At 55.6% G+C, this 20,677-nt stretch overlaps 1 protein-coding gene across 1 annotated transcript; it reads right to left on the reverse strand.

Annotated features, from left to right (window-relative positions):
- Window positions 1-8,823: 8,823 nt before the first annotated feature.
- On the reverse strand, window positions 8,824-14,130 carry LOC129150533 (HLA class II histocompatibility antigen, DQ beta 1 chain-like). The gene is made up of 4 exons (XM_054722310.1): window positions 14,058-14,130; window positions 10,710-10,979; window positions 9,836-10,117; window positions 8,824-8,990 (listed from the first exon to the last, which is right to left on the reverse strand). The coding sequence occupies exons 1-4, from the start codon at window positions 14,128-14,130 to the stop codon at window positions 8,824-8,826; spliced, it is 792 nt and encodes a 263-aa protein (XP_054578285.1).
- Between the last annotated feature and the right edge of the window lie 6,547 nt (window positions 14,131-20,677).

The following is a 20,677-nucleotide window of genomic DNA, read 5'->3' on the forward strand; positions in this document are numbered from 1 at the left end:
GATGACAGCAGTGAGGACAGAGAGGAGGACGGAGGAGAGGACGGAGTTGAGGACAGAGGAGAGGACAAAGGTGAGGACGGATGAGACGACAGAGGTGAGGACAGCAGTGAGGACAGAGGTGAGACCAGTGGTGAGGGCAGAGGTGAGGACGGAGGTGAGGACAGAGGTGAGGACAGAGGAGATGACAAAGGTGATGACAGCAGTTAGGACAGAGGACAGGACGGAGGTGAGGACGGAGGCGAGGACAGAGTTGAGGACAGAGGACAGGACCGAGGTGAGGACAGAGTAGGGGACGGAGGTGAGGACGGAGGAGGAGACAGAGTTGAGGACAGCGGTGAGGACAGAGGTGAGAACATAGGTGAGGACAGAGGGAAGGACAGCGGTAAGGACAGAGGTGACGACAGAGGTGAGGATAGAGGTGAGGACAGAGTAGAGGACAGAGGTGAGGACAGCGGTGAGGACAGAGGTGAGGACAGAGGTGAGGATAGAGGTGAGGACAGAGGTGAGGACAGAAGAGAGGACAGAGGTGAGGACAAAGGTGAGGACAGAAGAGAGGACAGAGGAGAGGACAGAGGCGAGGACAGCGGTGAGGACAGAGGTAAGGACAGAGGTGAGGACAGAGGTGAGGACAGAGGAGAGGACAGAGGTGAGGACAGCAGTGAGGACAGAGGTGAGGACAGAGGAGAGGACAGAGGTGAGGACAGAAGAGAGGACAGAGGTGAGGACAAAGGTGAGGACAGAAGAGAGGACAGAGGAGAGGACAGAGGTGAGGACAGAGGTGAGGACAGCGGTGAGGACAGAGGTGAGGACAGAGGAGAGGACAGAGGAGAGGACAGCGGTGAGGACAGCAGTGAGGACAGAGGTGAGGACAAAGGTGAGGACAGAGGAGAGGACAGAGGAGAGGACAGAGGTGAGGACAGAGGTGAGGACAGCGGTGAGGACCGAGGTGAGGACAGAGGAGAGGACAGAGGTGAGGACAGCGAAGAGGACAGAGATGAGGACAAAGGAGAGGACAGAGGCGAGGACAGGGGTGAGGACAGAGGTGAGGACAGAGGTGAGGATAGAGGTGAGGACAGAGGAGAGGACAGAGGTGAGGACAGCGGTGAGGACAGAGGTGAGGACAGAGGAGAGGACAGAGGTGAGGATAGAAGAGAGGACAGAGGTGAGGACAAAGGTGAGGACAGAAGAGAGGAGAGGAAAGAGGTGAGGACAGAGGTGAGGACAGCAGTGAGGACAGAGGTGAGGACAGAGGTGAGGACAAAGGAGAGGAGAGAGGCGAGGACAGCGGTGAGGACAGCGGTGAGGACAGAGGTGAGGACAGCAGTGAGGACAGAGGTGAGGACAGAGGTGAGGACAGAGGTGAGGACAGAGGTGAGAACAGTGGTGAGGACAGAGGAGACGACAGCGGTGAGGACAGAGGAGAGAACAGCGGTGAGGACAGAGGAGAGGACAAAGGTGAGGACAGAGGTGAGGACAGCGGTGAGGACAGAGGTGAGGAAAGCGGTGAGAACAGAGGTGAGGACAGGAGTGAGGACAGAGGTGAGGACAGAAGTGAGGACAATGGTGAGGACACCGGTGAGGACAGAGGAGAGGACAGAGGAGAGGACAGCGGTGAGGACCGAGGTGAGGACAGAGGAGAGGACAGAGGTGAGGACAGCGAAGAGGACAGAGGTGAGGACAAAGGAGAGGACAGAGGCGAGGACAGCGGTGAGGACAGAGGTTAGGACAGAGGTGAGGATAGAGGTGAGGACAGAGCAGAGGACAGAGGTGAGGACAGCGGTGAGGACAGAAGTGAGGACAGAGGTGAGGACAGAGGTGAGGACAGAAGAGAGGAGAGGAAAGAGGTGAGGACAGAGGAGAGGACAGCGGTGAGGACAGAGGTGAGGACAGAGGCGAGGACAGAGGAGAGGACAGAGGTTAGGGCAGCGATGAGGACAGCGGTGAGGACAGAGGTGAGGACAGAGGTTAGGACAGAGGAGAGGACAGAGGTGAGGACAGAGGAGGGGATGGAGGAGAGGACAAAGTTGAGGACGGAGGCGAGGACGGAGGTATGGACAGAGGTGAGGACGAAGGAGAGGACAGAGGTGAGGACAGCGGTGAGGACAGAGGAGAGGACAGCGGTGAGGACAGAGGAGAGGACAGAGGTTAGAACAGAGGAGAGGACAGAGGTGAGGGCAGCGGTGAGGACAGAGGTGAGGACAGAGGTGAGGAAAGAGGAGAGGACACAGGTGATGACAGCAGTGAGGACAGAGGAGAGGACAGAGGAGAGAACGGAGGTGAGGACGGAGGCTAGGACCGAGGGGAGGACAGAGATGAGGACAGCGGTGAGGACAGAGGTGAGGACAGAGGAGAGGACAGAGGAGAGGACAGAGGAGAGGACAGTGGAGAGGACAGCGATGAGGACAGAGGTGAGGACGGAGGAAAGGACAGCGGTGAGGCTATAGGTGAGGATAGAGGTGAGGACAGCGGTGAGAACAGAGGAGAGGATAACAGTGAGGACAGAGGTGAGGACAGAGGAGATGACAGAGGTGAGAACAGAGGAGAGGAAAGAGGTGAGGGCAGTTGTGAGGACAGAAGTGAGGATGAAGGGGAGGACGGAGAAGAGGACAGAAAAGAGAAAAGAGGTGATGACAGAGGTCATGACAGCAATGAGGATAGAGGTGAGGACAGAGGAGAGGACAAAGATGAGGACAGAGGTGAGGACGGAGGAGATGAGGACAGCAGTGAGGAAAGAGGTGAGGACAGAGGTGAGGACAGAGAAGAGGATACTTGTGAGGACAGAGGTGAGGAAAGAGAAGATGACAGAGGTGAGGACAGCAGTGAGGACAGAGGAGAGGACAGAAGAGAACAGCGGTGAGGAGAGCGGTGAGGACAGAGGTGAGAACAGTGGTGATGGCAGAGGTGAGATCGGAGGTGAGGACAAAGATGAGGACAGAGGTGAGGACAGAGGTAGGACAGAGGAGTGGATAGAAAAGAGGACAGGGGTGAGGACAGATTTGAGGACAGAGGACAGGCCAGAGTAGAGAACAGCGATGACAACAGCGGTGAGGACAGAGGAGAGGATAGAGGTGAGGACAGCGGTGAGAACAGCAGTGAGGACAGAGGAGAGGACGGAGGAGATGACGGAGGTGAGGACGGAGGCGAGGACAGAGGTGAGGACGGAGGACAGGACAGAAGTGAGGACATAGGTGAGGACAGAGGTGAGGACAGCGGTAAGGACAGAAGTGAGGAAAGAGGAGAGGACACAGGTGATGACAGCAGTGAGGACAGAGGAGAGGACGGAGGAGAGAACGGAGGTGAGGACGGAGGCTAGGACCGAGGGGAGGACAGAGGTGAGGACAGCGGTGAGGACAGAGGTGAGGACAGAGGAGAGGACAGAGGAGAGGAAAGTGGAGAGGACAGCGATGAGGACGGAGGTGAGGACGGAGGAAAGGACAGCGGTGAGGCTATAGGTGAGGATAGAGGTGAGGACAGCGGTGAGAACAGAGGAGAGGATAGCAGTGAGGACAGAGGTGAGGACAGAGGAGATGACAGAGGTGAGAACAGAGGAGAGGAAAGAGGTGAGGGCAGTTGTGAGGACAGAAGTGAGGATGAAGGGGAAGACGGAGAAGAGGACAAAAAAGAGAAAAGAGGTGATGACAGAGGTGATGACAGCAGTGAGGATAGAGGTGAGGACAGAGGAGAGGACAAAGATGAGGACAGAGGTGAGGACGGAGGAGATGAGGACAGCAGTGAGGAAAGAGGTGAGGACAGAGGTGAGGACAGAGAAGAGGATACTTGTGAGGACAGAGGTGAGGAAAGAGAAGATGACAGAGGTGAGGACAGCAGTGAGGACAGAGGAGAGGACAGAAGAGAACAGCGGTGAGGAGAGCGGTGAGGACAGAGGTGAGAACAGTGGTGATGGCAGAGGTGAGGTCGGAGGTGAGGACAGAGGTGAGGACAGAGGAGATGACATAGGTGATGCCAGCAGTGAGGACAGAGGAGAGGACGGAGGAGAGGACGGAGGAGAGGACGGAGGTGAGGACGGAGGCGAGGACAGAGGTGAGGACGGAGGACAGGACAGAAATGAGGACAGCGGTGAGGACGGAGGTGAGGACATAAGTGAGGACAGAGGTGAGGACAGCGGTGAGGACAGAGGTGAGGACAGAGGAAACGACAGAGGTGAGGAAAGAGGTGAGGACAGCGGTGAGGGCAGAGGTGAGGACAGAGGATAGGACAGTGGAGAGGACAGCGATGAGGACGGAGGTGAGGACGGAGGAAAGGACAGCGGTGAGGATAGAGGTGAGGACAGAGGTGAGGACAGCGGTGAGGACAGAGGAGAGGACAGCAGTGAGGACAGAGGTGAGTACAGAGGAGAGGACAGAGGTGAGAAGAGAGGAGAGGACAGAAGTGAGGGCAGCGGTGAGGACAGCGTTGAGGACCTTGGTGAGGACAAAGGAGAGGACAGCAGTGAGGACAGAGGTGAGGACAGCAGTGAGGACAGAGGTGAGGACAGAGGAGAGGACAGAGGTGAGGGCAGAGGAGAGGACAGAGATGAGGACGGAGGTGAGGACAGCGGTGAGGACAGAGTTGAGGACAGAGAAGACGACAGAGCTGAGGACAGCAGTGAGGACAGAGGAGAGGACAGAGGAGAGAACTGCGGTGAGGATAGCGGTGAGGACAGAGGTGAGGACAGTGGTGAGGGCAGAGTTGAGTACGGAGGTGAGGACGGAGGAGAGGACAGAAAGGAGGACAGCAGTGTGGACAGAGGAGACGACAGAGTTGAGGACAGAGGTGAGGACAGTGGTGAGGACAGAAGAGAGGACAGAGGTGAGGACAAAGGTGAGGACAGAAGAGAGGAGAGGAAAGAGGTGAGGACAGAGGTGAGGACAGCAGTGAGGACAGAGGTGAGGACAGAGGTGAGGACAGAGGCGAGGACAGAGGCGAGGACAGCGGTGAGGACAGAGGTGAGGACAGAGGTGACGACAGAGGAGAGTACAGAGGTGAGGACAGAGGCGAGGACAGAGGTGAGGACAGAGGAGAGGACAGCGGTGAGGACAGCGGTGAGGACAGAGGTGAGGACAGCAGTGAGGACAGAGGTGAGGACAGAGGTGAGGACAGAGGAGGGGATGGAGGAGAGGACAAAGTTGAGGACGGAGGTGTGGACAGAGGTGAGGACGGAGGAGAGGACAAAGGTGAGGACAGCGGTGAGGACAGAGGGGAGGACAGCGGTGTGGACAGAGGAGAGGACAGCGGTAATGACAGAAGAGAGGACAGAGGTGAGGGCAGCGGTGAGGACGGAGGTGAGGACAGAGGTGAGGAAAGAGGAGAGGACAGAGGTGATGACAGCAGTGAGGACAGAGGAGAGGACGGAGGTGAGGACGGAGGCTAGGACCGAGGGGAGGACAGAGATGAGGACAGCGGTGAGGACAGAGGTGAGGACAGAGGTGAGGACAGAGGAGAGGACAGAGGAGAGGACAGTGGAGAGGACAGCGATGAGGACGGAGGTGTGGACGGAGGAAAGGACAGCGGTGAGGCTATAGGTGAGGATAGAGGTGAGGACAGCGGTGAGGACAGAGGAGAGGACAGCAGTGAGGACAGAGGTGAGGACAGAGGAGAGGACAGAGGTGAGAACAGAGGAGAGGAAAGAGGTGAGGGCAGTTGTGAGGACAGAAGTGAGGATGAAGGGGAGGACGGAGAAGAGGACAGAAAAGAGAAAAGAGGTGATGACAGAGGTCATGACAGCAATGAGGATAGAGGTGAGGACAGAGGAGAGGACAAAGATGAGGACAGAGGTGAGGACGGAGGAGATGAGGACAGCAGTGAGGAAAGAGGTGAGGACAGAGGTGAGGACAGAGAAGAGGATACTTGTGAGGACAGAGGTGAGGAAAGAGAAGATGACAGAGGTGAGGACAGCAGTGAGGACAGAGGAGAGGACAGAAGAGAACAGCGGTGAGGAGAGCGGTGAGGACAGAGGTGAGAACAGTGGTGATGGCAGAGGTGAGATCGGAGGTGAGGACAAAGATGAGGACAGAGGTGAGGACAGAGGTAGGACAGAGGAGTGGATAGAAAAGAGGACAGGGGTGAGGACAGATTTGAGGACAGAGGACAGGCCAGAGTAGAGAACAGCGATGACAACAGCGGTGAGGACAGAGGAGAGGATAGAGGTGAGGACAGCGGTGAGAACAGCAGTGAGGACAGAGGAGAGGACGGAGGAGATGACGGAGGTGAGGACGGAGGCGAGGACAGAGGTGAGGACGGAGGACAGGACAGAAGTGAGGACATAGGTGAGGACAGAGGTGAGGACAGCGGTAAGGACAGAAGTGAGGAAAGAGGAGAGGACACAGGTGATGACAGCAGTGAGGACAGAGGAGAGGACGGAGGAGAGAACGGAGGTGAGGACGGAGGCTAGGACCGAGGGGAGGACAGAGGTGAGGACAGCGGTGAGGACAGAGGTGAGGACAGAGGAGAGGACAGAGGAGAGGAAAGTGGAGAGGACAGCGATGAGGACGGAGGTGAGGACGGAGGAAAGGACAGCGGTGAGGCTATAGGTGAGGATAGAGGTGAGGACAGCGGTGAGAACAGAGGAGAGGATAGCAGTGAGGACAGAGGTGAGGACAGAGGAGATGACAGAGGTGAGAACAGAGGAGAGGAAAGAGGTGAGGGCAGTTGTGAGGACAGAAGTGAGGATGAAGGGGAAGACGGAGAAGAGGACAAAAAAGAGAAAAGAGGTGATGACAGAGGTGATGACAGCAGTGAGGATAGAGGTGAGGACAGAGGAGAGGACAAAGATGAGGACAGAGGTGAGGACGGAGGAGATGAGGACAGCAGTGAGGAAAGAGGTGAGGACAGAGGTGAGGACAGAGAAGAGGATACTTGTGAGGACAGAGGTGAGGAAAGAGAAGATGACAGAGGTGAGGACAGCAGTGAGGACAGAGGAGAGGACAGAAGAGAACAGCGGTGAGGAGAGCGGTGAGGACAGAGGTGAGAACAGTGGTGATGGCAGAGGTGAGGTCGGAGGTGAGGACAGAGGTGAGGACAGAGGAGATGACATAGGTGATGCCAGCAGTGAGGACAGAGGAGAGGACGGAGGAGAGGACGGAGGAGAGGACGGAGGTGAGGACGGAGGCGAGGACAGAGGTGAGGACGGAGGACAGGACAGAAATGAGGACAGCGGTGAGGACGGAGGTGAGGACATAGGTGAGGACAGAGGTGAGGACAGCGGTGAGGACAGAGGTGAGGACAGAGGAAACGACAGAGGTGAGGAAAGAGGTGAGGACAGCGGTGAGGGCAGAGGTGAGGACAGAGGATAGGACAGTGGAGAGGACAGCGATGAGGACGGAGGTGAGGACGGAGGAAAGGACAGCGGTGAGGATAGAGGTGAGGACAGAGGTGAGGACAGCGGTGAGGACAGAGGAGAGGACAGCAGTGAGGACAGAGGTGAGTACAGAGGAGAGGACAGAGGTGAGAAGAGAGGAGAGGACAGAGGTGAGGGCAGCGGTGAGGACAGCGTTGAGGACCTTGGTGAGGACAAAGGAGAGGACAGCAGTGAGGACAGAGGTGAGGACAGCAGTGAGGACAGAGGTGAGGACAGAGGAGAGGACAGAGGTGAGGGCAGAGGAGAGGACAGAGATGAGGACGGAGGTGAGGACAGCGGTGAGGACAGAGTTGAGGACAGAGAAGACGACAGAGCTGAGGACAGCAGTGAGGACAGAGGAGAGGACAGAGGAGAGAACAGCGGTGAGGATAGCGGTGAGGACAGAGGTGAGGACAGTGGTGAGGGCAGAGTTGAGTACGGAGGTGAGGACGGAGGAGAGGACAGAAAGGAGGACAGCAGTGTGGACAGAGGAGACGACAGAGTTGAGGACAGAGGTGAGGACAGTGGTGAGGTCGGAAGTGAGGACGGAGGGGAGGACGGAGGTGAGGACAGAGGTGAGGACAGAGGTTAGGACAGAGGAGACCATAGAGGTGAGGGCAGCATTGAGGACAGAGGTGAGTACAGAGGAGAGGACAGAGGTGAGAAGAGAGGAGAGGACAGAGGTGAGGGCAGCGGTGAGGACAGCGTTGAGGACCTTGGTGAGGACAAAGGAGAGGACAGCAGTGAGGACAGAGGTGAGGACAGCAGTGAGGACAGAGGTGAGGACAGAGGAGAGGACAGAGGTGAGGGCAGAGGAGAGGACAGAGATGAGGACGGAGGTGAGGACAGCGGTGAGGACAGAGTTGAGGACAGAGAAGACGACAGAGCTGAGGACAGCAGTGAGGACAGAGGAGAGGACAGAGGAGAGAACAGCGGTGAGGATAGCGGTGAGGACAGAGGTGAGGACAGTGGTGAGGGCAGAGTTGAGTACGGAGGTGAGGACGGAGGAGAGGACAGAAAGGAGGACAGCAGTGTGGACAGAGGAGACGACAGAGTTGAGGACAGAGGTGAGGACAGTGGTGAGGTCGGAAGTGAGGACGGAGGGGAGGACGGAGGTGAGGACAGAGGTGAGGACAGAGGTTAGGACAGAGGAGACCATAGAGGTGAGGGCAGCATTGAGGACAGAGGTGAGGACAGTGGTGAGGACGGAGGTGAGGACAGAGGTTAGGACAGAGGAGACCATAGAGGTGAGGGCAGCATTGAGGACAGAGGAGAGGACAGCGGTGAGGATAGAGGTGAGGACAGAGGAGACGACAAAGGTGAGGACAGAGTGAGAACAGCTGGAGAGCTGCTCTCTCTGCCTGAGAACGCACCTTCACCGCACACCTGTGTGAAGAAGCAATCCTGACCCAGCAGGAGAGCTAGTCTCTCAGTCCCTGCAGGTCCCTGGCCCGCCCAGCCCTTCCTTTCGGGGTTGGTAGGCGCGGTCAGCAGGACGCCTCTGTCCCAGCACCAGTTCCCACTCGCTCCCCACCTGCCTCACCTCTCTTCTTCCAAAGGTGGACGACAAGGCCCAGCCCGAGGAAGGCCAGCCCCAGCACAAAGCCCCCAGTTCCACTCAGCATCTTGCTCTGGGCAGATTCAGACTGTGCCCCTAGAAAGTAGATGTCTGCAGGTCAGTGTCTGTCCCACACTCCACCGTGTTGTCATCTGGAAGCCCCGAGTCTAGTCCAGGACAAGGCACGGAGGAGCTCTGGGAGCAGACAGAGGGTCCAGGGCAGCACGGGACCAGGAGGCAGGAGGGACCCCAGGAGGCAGCAGGGACCCCAGGAGGCAACACGGGCCCAGGAGGCAGGAGGGACCCCAGGAGGCAACGCGGGCCCAGGAGGCAGCAGGACCCCAGGAGGCGGCAGGGACCCCAGGAGGCAGCAGGGACCCCAGGAGGCAGCAGGGACCCCAGGAGACAGGAGGGACCCCAGGAGGCAGCAGGGACCCCAGGAGGCAGGAGGGACCCCAGGAGGCAGGAGGGACCCCAGGAGGTAGGAGGGACCCCAGGAGGCAGGAGGGACCCCAGGAGGCAGCAGGGCCATAGGAGGCAGGAGGGACCCCAGGAGGCAGGAGGGACCCCAGGAGGCAGGAGGGACCCCAGGAGGCAGCAGGGACCCCAGGAGGCAGCAGGGCCCAGGAGGCAGCAGGGACCCCGGTGGCAGTGCAGACGGGTGGGGTGTAGGGGTGATGGCAGCTTCTCAGGAAGTGCATCCACCTAGAACCCCACAGACCTCCTCGGAGATGCCTGCGTTAATGGATCCCTGAACCCCAGCTCTTGGGAGACACAAGCCCGGGCTGACCCGCAGCCAGGGGAGTGGGTTAGTAAAGGGATGGCCACGTCTTGGGATAAGGGGACCTCAGTCTTCCATGATCCCAACCCAGAAAGTAGAGGGCAGGCCCAGGTCCTCCCTCCTTGAGCTTCGGAGTCCAGGCGCCATGAGGGGCCCTTACGCCACTCCACTGCGATGGGGCTCTGGAGGCTGGGGTGCTCCACGCGGCAGGTGTAGACGTCTCCTCGCTGGGGGGTCATTTCCAGCATCACCAGGACCTGGTAGGTCCAGTCCCCGTTCCTGATCAGGGGGGTGGACACGACGCCAGCTGTCTCCTCCTGGTCGTTCCGGAACCACCGGACTTGGATGTGGGCTGGATAGAAATCCGTCACCGAGCAGACCAGCATGTTGTGGTGGGTCAGGGCCTCTGTCTTGGCTGGGGACACGGTCACTGTAGGCTCCACTGGGAGGGTAACAGGAAGAAAACGTGAGGCAGCAAGTACCACACACACACACACACACACACACACACACACACACACACTCGGGCCCCGTCTCTCAGGGAAGCAGAGGGGACATGGGTTTCAAATCATCATTAGAACCCCGGCCCTGAGTATGAACCAGCTAATTTGTTAGCCTGCTTTTTAGGGAAATAATGCCTTTACTCGGTGTTTTCTTGTTTATTAAACAGGATAATTTGTGTGAAAACTTTGCGACATGGACTGATGGTTTTTAAACTCTGCACAAATGCATATCCCTACACACAAGTGCCCAGCGCGGGGCCCAGCTCTGACCGCAGGGCGCTCCCGGCGCCTCAGGAGCCCGTCAATAGGGCCCGTGGGCAGGGCCTTGTGACCGGGAGGACTGAGCTCAGAGCAGGGGCCGCCAGCGCTGCCCAAGGCAGGGTTCCTCTCGCCTGGATTCCAGACACCCCCCCCCAACCTGCCTCCACCACCCCCTTTTTAGGGGAACCCCCGGGACCACCCGGATCTTGGGCAACCACATTAGATCCCTCCGGCCTCCGGCCTCCGCGCAGCGAGGAGCCGCCCGCCCACCTCTGCGCTGCGCGGTGAAGGGCGCGGTCTCCTTGTAGTTGTGTCTGCACAGCACGTCCACCTGCGCCCGGTACACCAGCAGCAGGTCCTCCTGGCGGTTCCAGCTCTCCGCGTGGGGCCGCCCCAGCTCCGCGACAGCCACGAACACCCCCACGTCGCTGTCGAAGCGCACGATCTCCTCCCGGTTGTAGATTTCCGTGGCCACGAGCCGCACGCGCTGCGTCCCGTTGGTGAAGTAGCAGGTGCCTTTGAACTGGTACACGAAGTCCTCTGCGGGGTGCGGGCCTGTCTCAACCCCCACTCAGCGCGGGCGTTGGGGAGCCCCCACCCCCACCCCCGTGTCTCAACCACCCACTCAGCTGGGCATTGGGGAGCCCCCTCCCACCCCCCCACCCCCCGTGTCTCAACCACCCACTCAGCCGGGCATTGGGGAGTCCCCGTGTCTCAACCCCCCACTCAGCGCAGGCCTTGGGGAAGGAAGACACCAGCACAGCCACGCGGCTAAATAAAACCCGCTCTCAACCCTCCGGATTTTATCCCCAGAAGGAGTTTGGCCTTCTCGGCCTCTTGTCCTGAACTGAGCATTTACTGGAGAAAACCGAAGGTAAAGCAAGAAAACCAATGGAACCGTGAATGATTGGTAACGAAGAGATAAAACTGTCAGTATTTGCATAAAAGGAATCTGAGAATAAAGAAATCCAAAATAATCTATTGCTAAATGAATGTAAAGCAATAGTTTAGCAAGTAGCTTCCTACAAGACCTATCTTAAAACATTATATAGACCAAGAACAATTTTTCAGTTATTACCACATCAAAAAATGTTTTTATCTAGGAATAAGACCTACAAAAGATATACAAGATTTCTTGAAGGAAATAATGTAATTTTATGAGATATATTAAAAGATTCCCGAATAAATATAAAGATATATTTTGACATAATATGTCAGCATATTAAAGATGACAATCATGCCAAGTGAATTTATGGATTTTATGCATATCAATTAAAATTCCTACAGTTTTTAATTATTTAAAACTTTGCAAGATGAGTCTAAAATTTTGTTGTTAATCCTCATGCAAGGATATTTTTTCCATTGGTGTTTTTAGAGAGAGTGGAAGGGAGGGAAGGATGAGAGTGAGAGCGACACATCAATGTGCGAGAAATACATTGATTAATGGCCTCCCACACGTGCCCCAACCATGGCCGGGGATCGAACCTGCAACCCACGAATGTGCCCTTGACTGGGAATCGAACCCGTGACCCATATGTTCGTAGGCCCACACTCTATCCACTGAGCCACACCAAGGAGATTCTAAAATTTAATAGCAAGGATTAGCCAAACTACTCTTGAAGAAGTAAATATTAAGAAAAAATTTTCTCTACTAAATATCAAATAAAACTGTGGTAATTGTACACTGTGTTATAGACACAGACATAGGAAAATAAACAGATGGCAAACTATGTACTGAAATTAGTTTCAGGCATACAGTTACGGTAACTTTCCGACCATTGCAGCTCAGTGGAGTCGGTGCTGTTGTTAATAAATGGTGTCCCGATACGGGGCAGAGAGAAGGCGGGCTTGAGCCTCGCGTGCACACTACACCTGCGTGGACAGGCCGTGCTACGCCACCCACATGACTCTGGGCGGTAAAGACTTCTCACACAGATCGTTCAAAGCACTAACCATAAAGAGAAAGGACTGATAACTTCAACTTCGTTAAAATTAACAACTGCTGCCCATCAAGCAATACTAAGAGAGTTAAGAAGACAAGCCACAAAAAATAAACAAACAAACAATCAAGACAAGACAAGCCACAAAACACAAACAGGTATCCGCAAAGCACGCACTGGCCAGGCGCTCGACGCACAACACATTTCTTTATTATTGTTAATCCTCACTGGGATATGTTTTCATTGGTTTTTAGAGAGAGGGGAAGGAAGAGAGAGAGAGAGAGAAAGAGAGAGAGAGAGAGAGAGACCAGTTAGCTCCTGTATGAGCCTCAACCTGGAACCGAATCCACAACCTTTTGGTGCATGGATGATACTCCAACCAACTGAGCCACCCGGCCAAGGCCACAATTTGTTTTTCTAATTTCTAAAAACAAATAAGAAAAGACAGGTAATATAATAGAAAAAAAAGAAAAATATCTAAATAGATACTTCAACAGAGTAAATACCAATGGACAATAAACACGCAGAACGGCTAATCCTCTTTAGTAATCAGAGAAATGCAAGCTAAACATAGAGTGAAATACCACTACCTGCCCCCAACACGGGGCAACACGAGACAGTCTCACTGCCAAGAGCTGCCGGAGCTGGGCTGGCTCTCCTGGGAACTGCCCGCGGTAGAGACAACCCGTCTGCACCAGTCGGACCTCCCGCCGAGGAGCTGAGCCAGCACAGCCTCTTGCCCGTGGACTCCGATCTGAGCGAATGCTCTGGTCTAAAGCCCTCAGGCTCCGAGGCTGCAGGACAGGGAAGAAACAGGCGCAGCCCGGAGTGCGGCCACATTGGAAGGGTAAGTGTTGTACCTCAGCGTGGAGGCTGGTTCCCGACAAGGAACGTGGATGGACAGCCGTCACCTGGGAGACCTGTGACCGACCCAGACACAGCACGGGCCAGAGGACACCTTCAGGTGTTGCCCACAACAGAGAGAAGGAAGCACAGTCCCAGGGCCAGGAGGCGGCAGCGCTGGCTCTGGCAGCGGCAGCGGGTGAACTGGGGGGAGGCGCGGGGGCTTCTTTGGGTGCTGGTAACGGTCAGTCCTTTTTAACCTGGTTATTGATTGGCTGGGTGTTTCTTTATGGCTTTTGTTAATTTTATATACGTGCTTTGTATCATGCCTGTGTTGTGTTATATTTCAAAATAACGAACTTTAGAAAGTGGGCTCGCCGAAACTGGTTTGGCTCAGTGGATAGAGCGTCGGTCTGCGGACTGGAGGGTCCCAGGTTCGATTCCGGTCAAGGGCATGTACATTGGTTGCGGGCACATCCCCCGGTGGTGGGTGTGCAGGAGGCAGCTGGTCGATGTCTCTCTTTCATCGATGTTTCTAGCTCTCTATCCCTCTCCCTTCCTCTCTGTGAAAAATCAATAAAATATATTTTTTAAAAAAAAAAGTGGGCTCATCAGTGCCTGCGGGTACGGAAAGACTCGGGGGCGTAGTTTGTGTAACGATGTCACCCAGGGTGTGGGAATTAGTGGGTGCAAAATCAGTGTTAATTTCCTTGGTTTTCGCCATTCTCGCAGCCCTCTCCATCACCAATCCCCATCAAGGGTGCAGCAGGCTCGCCGCCTGCCCTCCGCCCCCGTGGGCTCTCCTCTCAGACTGGGCGCTATCGCCCTGGCTCACCGCTCACACTCCAGGAGGGGATGGTCCTCCTCACATAGACGCTGCAGAGACCATGGTGTTTGAACCTCTGCATCCCCGAGTCCCACTGAACACCGCTTGGCCCAAAGGGCAGGGCAAATCCTTCTCACTTACTGGGAGCACCGTCCCATCCATGGAAAAGGTTGTGGGTTCGATCCCCTGTCTGGGTGCATACAGGAGGCAACTGGCTGATGTTTCTCTCTCTTGCTCCCTTCCTCTCTCTAAAATCAATGGATAAAAGTTAAAATAAATTAATTAAATAAATCAATGGGTATATCCTCAGGTGAGGCTTAAAGGGGGGAAGTAGTAGTAATGGGGTAACTTTGTAAAAAAATGTACTTTTTCTTCCAACTCTGAGATCCCAAAACCCTTTCCCTGAGAGAAAGTATCCTCCTTTTGCCCTAGCCGGCTTGGCTCAGTGGATAGAGCGTCGGCCTGTGGACTGAAGGGTCCCAGGTTCAATCCCAGACAAGGGCACATGCCAGGTGTCCAGCTCGATTCCCCGTAGGGGGCCTGCAGGAAGCAGCCAATCAATGATTCTCTCTCATTGATGTTTCTATATCCCTCTTCTTCTCTGAGCGTTAGGATTGGACCGTTCTTAGGAAAAAAACAATCAGCCCATTAGCTTAAGTTCTCATTTGTCGCTGAGTAAACACTTTTAACAAAAGCTCTCAATGCAAACAAAGTAACCCTGGGCCACCTCCTGCCCAGCATGAGCCTGCGATGTGCTGGAACACAGGGTTCGGGAACCAGGACAAGAATGCAATTTGGATATTTCTTCCGGGACATTCATTCAATTTCTCTGGTTCTTAGATTTAGGGTTTGACAGTAGGAAGGTAGGAGGAAGTGGAATGTTGTTCCCCGGGAGAGAAGATAACTAAAACCTGTTTATTTCCTGCCTTAACCTGGCACTGGGACGCCGTGGGATATAGTATAAATTATAGAGATGATAGGTGGTAGGTAGGTAGGTAGGTAGGTAGGTAGATAGATGATAGATAGATAGATAGATAGATAGATAGATAGATAGATAGATAATATAGATATAGATAAAGGATAGACAGGCGGACAGGCTCGGGGAGGAGAGGGCAGGAGGCCTCTCCGTGTCCCTGTCCCTGCACAGAAGTAGCAGCAGGGACCTGTGAGCAGTGACAGCCATGGGCCCAGCCGGGTGGCGCTCAGGGAGGAGGGCAGGCTTCCGCAGAGAAGTGTGTGGCCGAGGGCTGAGGGTTAGGGAACCTCTAGAAGCTCACGCTGCTGGAGCTGAGGACTCACTGAGAAGTGGAAAACTTGCAAGGCCGGGTCACCGCAGAAGGACAGGCAGCGGCACCAAGTGTCTGTGCGCTGAGGCTGGGCCCTTGCACCCTCCTTGCTCCCTTTCAGGGCACGAGTGAGAGGTGGCCTTGTCCATGGCGACATTCGGTTACTTTGGTGCCACAGGGAGAGGATTCGGGCGCAGACTTCTGTAAGTGCTGTCGGGGAACATTTCGGGGCGTCTGGGGACCTCAGCCCCGGGAGTTGTGACCTCGGGCTGGGGCGAGGGGAGCCTCTGGTGATGGGAACCTGAAAGCCACCTTGGGCCTCCAGCTGGCAGCTTCCTGGACCAGCTAGCGCACCTGGGGTTTGACTCTCACTGCACTGCGGTCAGTTAGGGTGGGAGACCCACGTGGATGCTCCCTCCACAGCACCGTGGTCTGGAAACAAACAGCAAATGGTGACTTCAAATATGAGCCCTTAATTAAAACAAAAAACAAACAAAACAAAAAAACACGCAGGTTGGAATTGCAGAAATTGGTTTGCAGTCAAGTTGTAATTCACATGAAGAATTCTTATAGCACATTAGAGGCCCGGTGCACAGATTTCTGTACTGGTGGGGTCCCTTGGCCTGGCCTGCAGAGTTCTGACATCCCCGAGGGGGCCCCAGATTGCGAGAAGGCACAGGCCAGGTGAGGGATCCTGCTGGTGCACAGTCAGGGCCAGGGAGGGACTGAGGGAGGGATCCAGGGCATGGCCGGCCTGTCTCGCCCAGTCTCTATCGGCCAGACCCCAGCAGCAAGCTAACCTATTGGTTGGAACATCTATCCCCAGGTGGTGAGTCTGTGTCATAGCAACCTGTCAAAAGGTCAAATGAACGGTCAGACACTTAGCATATTAGGCTTTTATTATACTAGAGGCCCAGTGCATGATTGAATCATGCACATGTAGGGTCCACTACACGCTTTCGCTTTCGATCACGGGGGAGCTGGGTGCCTGTCTGCTGGTGCACCAGGCGCTGGAGGCTTCTGAAAGGCCTGCTGCCTGAGCGGACAGGCACCTAGCTCCCACACTTTTGCTTTCGATTGCGGGGGAGCTGGGTGCCTGTCCGCTGGTGCACCAGGCCTTTCAGAAGCCTCTTCTGTGCCGCAGCACAGTCATAGTGCAGACGCTGAGCTTGCACCGCCACTGGCGACGCAGCTCAGCGTCCCGCCGGCCCAATCAGCTACCCTGGCCACCCCGAGTCCCGGCCCCCCGCGCCTCCTGGCCAATCGTGGGCATAGCGAAGGTACGGTCAACTTGCATATTTGTCTATTATTAGGTAGGATAGGACTAGAGGCCTGGTACATGAAAATTCATGCACTGGAGGAAGGGTCCCTCAGCCCAGCCTGTCCCCTCTCACAGACTGCGAGCCCTCAGGGGTGGGAAGCAACCCGCTGATCAGGGGAAGGCAACACTCCCATCACACCTCTGCTTGTGCCACTGCTGGCAGCGCAAGCTTCAGCCAGCCCTGGTTACCTGAGCCTCAGGAATCCCTGGGCTGCTGGGAAGCTGCCATCTGAGGCTCACCTGTGCCTTGGGCATTGGCTGGGCAATTGCCATCCAAAGCTTGCCTGTGCCTCAGGCTAGCCCTGGACAGCTGGGGGGCTGAGGGCGGGTCCGGCCACACTGTGTGCCTGCCACCACCACCCCGCCTGGTGGGGCTGAAGACTGGGGGACTCCAGCAGGGATGAGGGGACAGGCGCTGCCATCTTGTGGCTTTGGGTGACATCATCTTTTGTGATGGTGTGATGATCAATTTGCATATTCCCTCTTCATTATATAGGATTCCATGGTCAATACTGTCAGGAATTTTAATAGGTCTCCCCAGGAACACCAAATAGTGCCTGTGCTTGTGTATTTATGAGTGTGTGTGTGCACATGAGTGTGGACATCTATACCCATATTCAGATGTGCTATAAGTGCTAACCAAGCTATTCATCTGGGGAAGAAATAGGAAAGAAGAGAATTCTGATGACTGTGCTCAAGATGGAAGAAAGAAGAGAATATGTCATGTGGATACTGCCAACAGAGGAAATCCTACCAGTTCTCTGGCCACTGAAGGGGAGATGGAGGTGGTGATTGCAGGGAGGGGCTGGAGGAGAGTATGCGGGGATCAATGATGATGGAAAAAATAAAATAACATATATAGAAAAAAGAGGAAATGGAGCCTTTCATACAATAATTAAGACTAAAAGACTCAAAGTAGAAACATTGTTGATATTATACCCACTAGTGACAGGAACACGGAGCTGGAAGTGGAAACAGCTGAGTCCTAGGACCGGCCTCGCCACCCCTGGCTGTGTGGCCCTGGATGAGCTACTTAGAACCTGTGGCCTGGTTTTCTACTTCCTTCTTCCAATAGCAAGCGTGTGTGACTGGCACTGTTCTAGGCGCTGGGAACATGTCGGTGAAAAAGAAACACAGCGTTGGTGCCCCAGAGCTCCCGCCTCCAGGGCAGAGTGCGTGGAGTGCGCTAGGCACCCTCCATTGTCCCTTCTTGTCCTTCGACCTGATAAGGTGCCCAAGTTCATGGAGGTGACTGGGAAGCTGACCAGTGCCCTGACGTCACGGAAGAGCCAATTTGCCAAATGGACCTGCTTCTTGTTTTAATTAGCCAGATTCTGTCTTGTTTTATAGAATATTAAATTCAGTTTGTCTTTGACCCAGCTTCCTACGGGTGAATACTTCAGTGATAAAGTGCGGGTGGGGTGATTAAGGACAGCAGCTGGAGATGGCTGGGCCCAGAGGGTATTATGTTCAGTGAAATAAGCCAATCAGAGAGAGACAAATACCATATGATCTCACTTACACGTAGAAACTGAAGAACAAAGCAAACAAACAAGCAAAACAACAGGCTCATAGACACAGAGAACAGACAATGATTGGCAGGTGGGATAGGGACTAGGAGACTGGGTGAAAGGGTGAAGGGATTGAGAAGTACAGAGTGGTAGTTACAAAACAGTCACGGGGCGTGAAGTCCAGCAGAGGGAACACAGTCAGTAAAATTGTGATAACTATGTAAGGTGCCAGGTGGGTACTAGAAGTGTCAGGGGAACATTTCGTAAAGTATAGGATTGTCTAATTATGCTGTACACCTGAAACTAATAAATAACGAAATAAGGTTGAATGTAAGCTGTCATGGAAAATATAAAAATTTAAAATATTAAAATAAGTAAATAAGAACTGCAGAGTTGGGTGTGGAGGGTGGCGGGTCAGGGAGAGGCCCCGCAGTGAGGACGGGAGCTGGGCTGGCAGCTTCGCGCCTTCTGTCCTCCCTTTCCTGAATTTCCTCTCCCCCCCCCCCCCACCTCCCCTGCTTTCAACCTGCGGACAAGTAATGTGAGAAAGGGAGGAAACTCACAGGCCACCTGGGAAAGCCCCTTATGAACCCAGGGTTTCTTTGGGGATTCCCAGCACAGAGGAAGTTAAAAAAAAAAAGCAACTTAATCTGTGGTCTCGTTCGCCATCTGGCGGTAGAAATGCCACATCACACCCTCGAGGCACCATCTCTGCTCCTGCATCAGAACAGGGGGCTCAAGTGTAGGATTCTTTCTGAACTTTGCCCAAGGGGAATTTTTCTGATGGTTGATCTAACATCGTGACGGTGTCCCTCGCTTTGACATGTAACCCCATCTTCTTTCAGCTCAGCCCTGGTTTATCGAGGTTTATTAGACGAGATCTTTCTGATCCCAAAACCCCTCCCACAGAGGACCTGTGGCTGCGTCCCCCGCCTTGCCTCCGCCTCCCACAGCACACCGGGCCCAACCCTAACAGGTGTGGGGCTAAAACACATACATATACACGTTAATACTGCCCCTCCCCTTCTACTTCTTCTGGCTAATACACTATTAACAGGGGAAATCACGTTTAATGCGTGAGCATGGGATTCGCGTAGGCATGAACACTCCGAAGGCAGTGAGGCATCACGGGATACAGGAGACATTTTTGCCCCAGCCTGTAGCTCAGTGGTTAGAGCGTCAACCCCCAGACTGAAAGGTCTAGGGTTCGATTCAGGTCAAAGGCACAGACCTCGGTTGCTGGCTCGATCCTCTCCCAGTCTGGGCACGTGTGGGAGGCAACCAATCGCTATGCCTCTCTCACATCAATGTTTCTCTCTCTCTCTCTCTCCCTCCCTCCCTCCCCCCCCCCCTTGCTCCCTCCCTTCCACTCTCTCTAAAACCCAATGGAAGAAATATCCTCAGGTGTGGATTAACCAACAACAACTACCAAAGAGTAAAGTTCAGACAAAGGAGAAGGGGAGATTGGGTCTCAGAAGTGAGAAGGGGCAGCTAGGGAAGCTGAGGAGCAGGGCGGCGGTATGGCTGCCAGATGGGCGGAGAGGTGATGGGGCCTGGCTCCCGGGTGGGCGGGGCTGCGGGGCCGGAGCTGGTGAGCTCCAGGTGAGCGCCAGGTGAGCTCCAGGTGAGCGCCAGGTGAGCGCCAGGTGAGCTCCAGGTGAGCGCCAGGTGAGCTCCAGGTGAGCGCTAGGTGAGCTCCAGGTGAGCGCCAGGTGAGCGCCAGGTGAGCTCAGGTGAGCACCAGGTGAGCGCCAGGTGAGCTCAGGTGAGCGCCAGGTGAGCGCCAGGTGAGCTCCAGGTGAGCGCCAGGTGAGCGCCAGGTGAGCTCAGGTGAGCGCCAGGTGAGCGCCAGGTGAGCGCCAGGTGAGCTCAGGTGAGCGCCAGGTGAGCTCCAGGTGAGCGCCAGGTGAGCGCCAGGTGAGCGCCAGGTGAGCACCAGGTGAGCTCCAGGTGAGCGCCTGGTGAGCTCCAGGCGCCCGCCCCGCAGGCCTCTGTGCGCCCCTCCGGCAGGAACGGGGCGGCTCTGCTAAGCCCAGTTTCTTAAGCCGCTCGGGGTGGCGGAGCCGGGGTTCCTTCGAGGCCACCGCACCCCCAGGCCCAGGAGGGAGCCGAGAAAGAAGCTTCCTGCGGAGGGAGGCGGAGCGCGGCACCGGCCCAGGAAGTCTCCACGGGGCACCGGGCCTCGCCCCCGCTCAGACCCGCGGCCCGGGCCGCCTTCGAACAGCCGTGTCCTCTGCGCACGCTGCCGGCCGGAGCCTCTGGCCCGAGTCCCTCCGAGGCGGCCCAGCTTCGGGCAAAGCGGCCGCAGAGACACGGAGACTCCGGACCTGGGAGCCACAAACGCCCAAATCTGCCATGGGAGCTGGGGAGCCCCTCTCCCGCCCCGCCCCAGGGGGCTCAGAACCCAAGAGGTCAGAGCGGTCCGGTTGCCCTGGGGATGCGATGGGGACAGCGGGCGGGCGGGGCCCGGAGGCGTTGGGGCGGGGCTGCGGGCCGAAGGGGCCGCTCACC

Source organism: Eptesicus fuscus, chromosome 10, assembly GCF_027574615.1.
Source record: "Eptesicus fuscus isolate TK198812 chromosome 10, DD_ASM_mEF_20220401, whole genome shotgun sequence".
Classification (NCBI taxonomy): Eukaryota; Metazoa; Chordata; class Mammalia; order Chiroptera; family Vespertilionidae; genus Eptesicus; species Eptesicus fuscus.

Coding starts and splice junctions, on each gene's coding strand:
- LOC129150533 (XM_054722310.1), bottom strand. CDS start 14,130: ATGCAGAGGTTCAAACACCATGGTCTCTGCAGCGTCTATGTGAGGAGG. Junction 10,980..14,057: donor CCCCTCCTGGAGTGTGAGCG/GTGAGCCAGGGC, acceptor CGCACCCCGCAG/AGGACTTCGTGTACCAGTTC. Junction 10,118..10,709: donor CTTCACCGCGCAGCGCAGAG/GTGGGCGGGCGG, acceptor TTACCCTCCCAG/TGGAGCCTACAGTGACCGTG.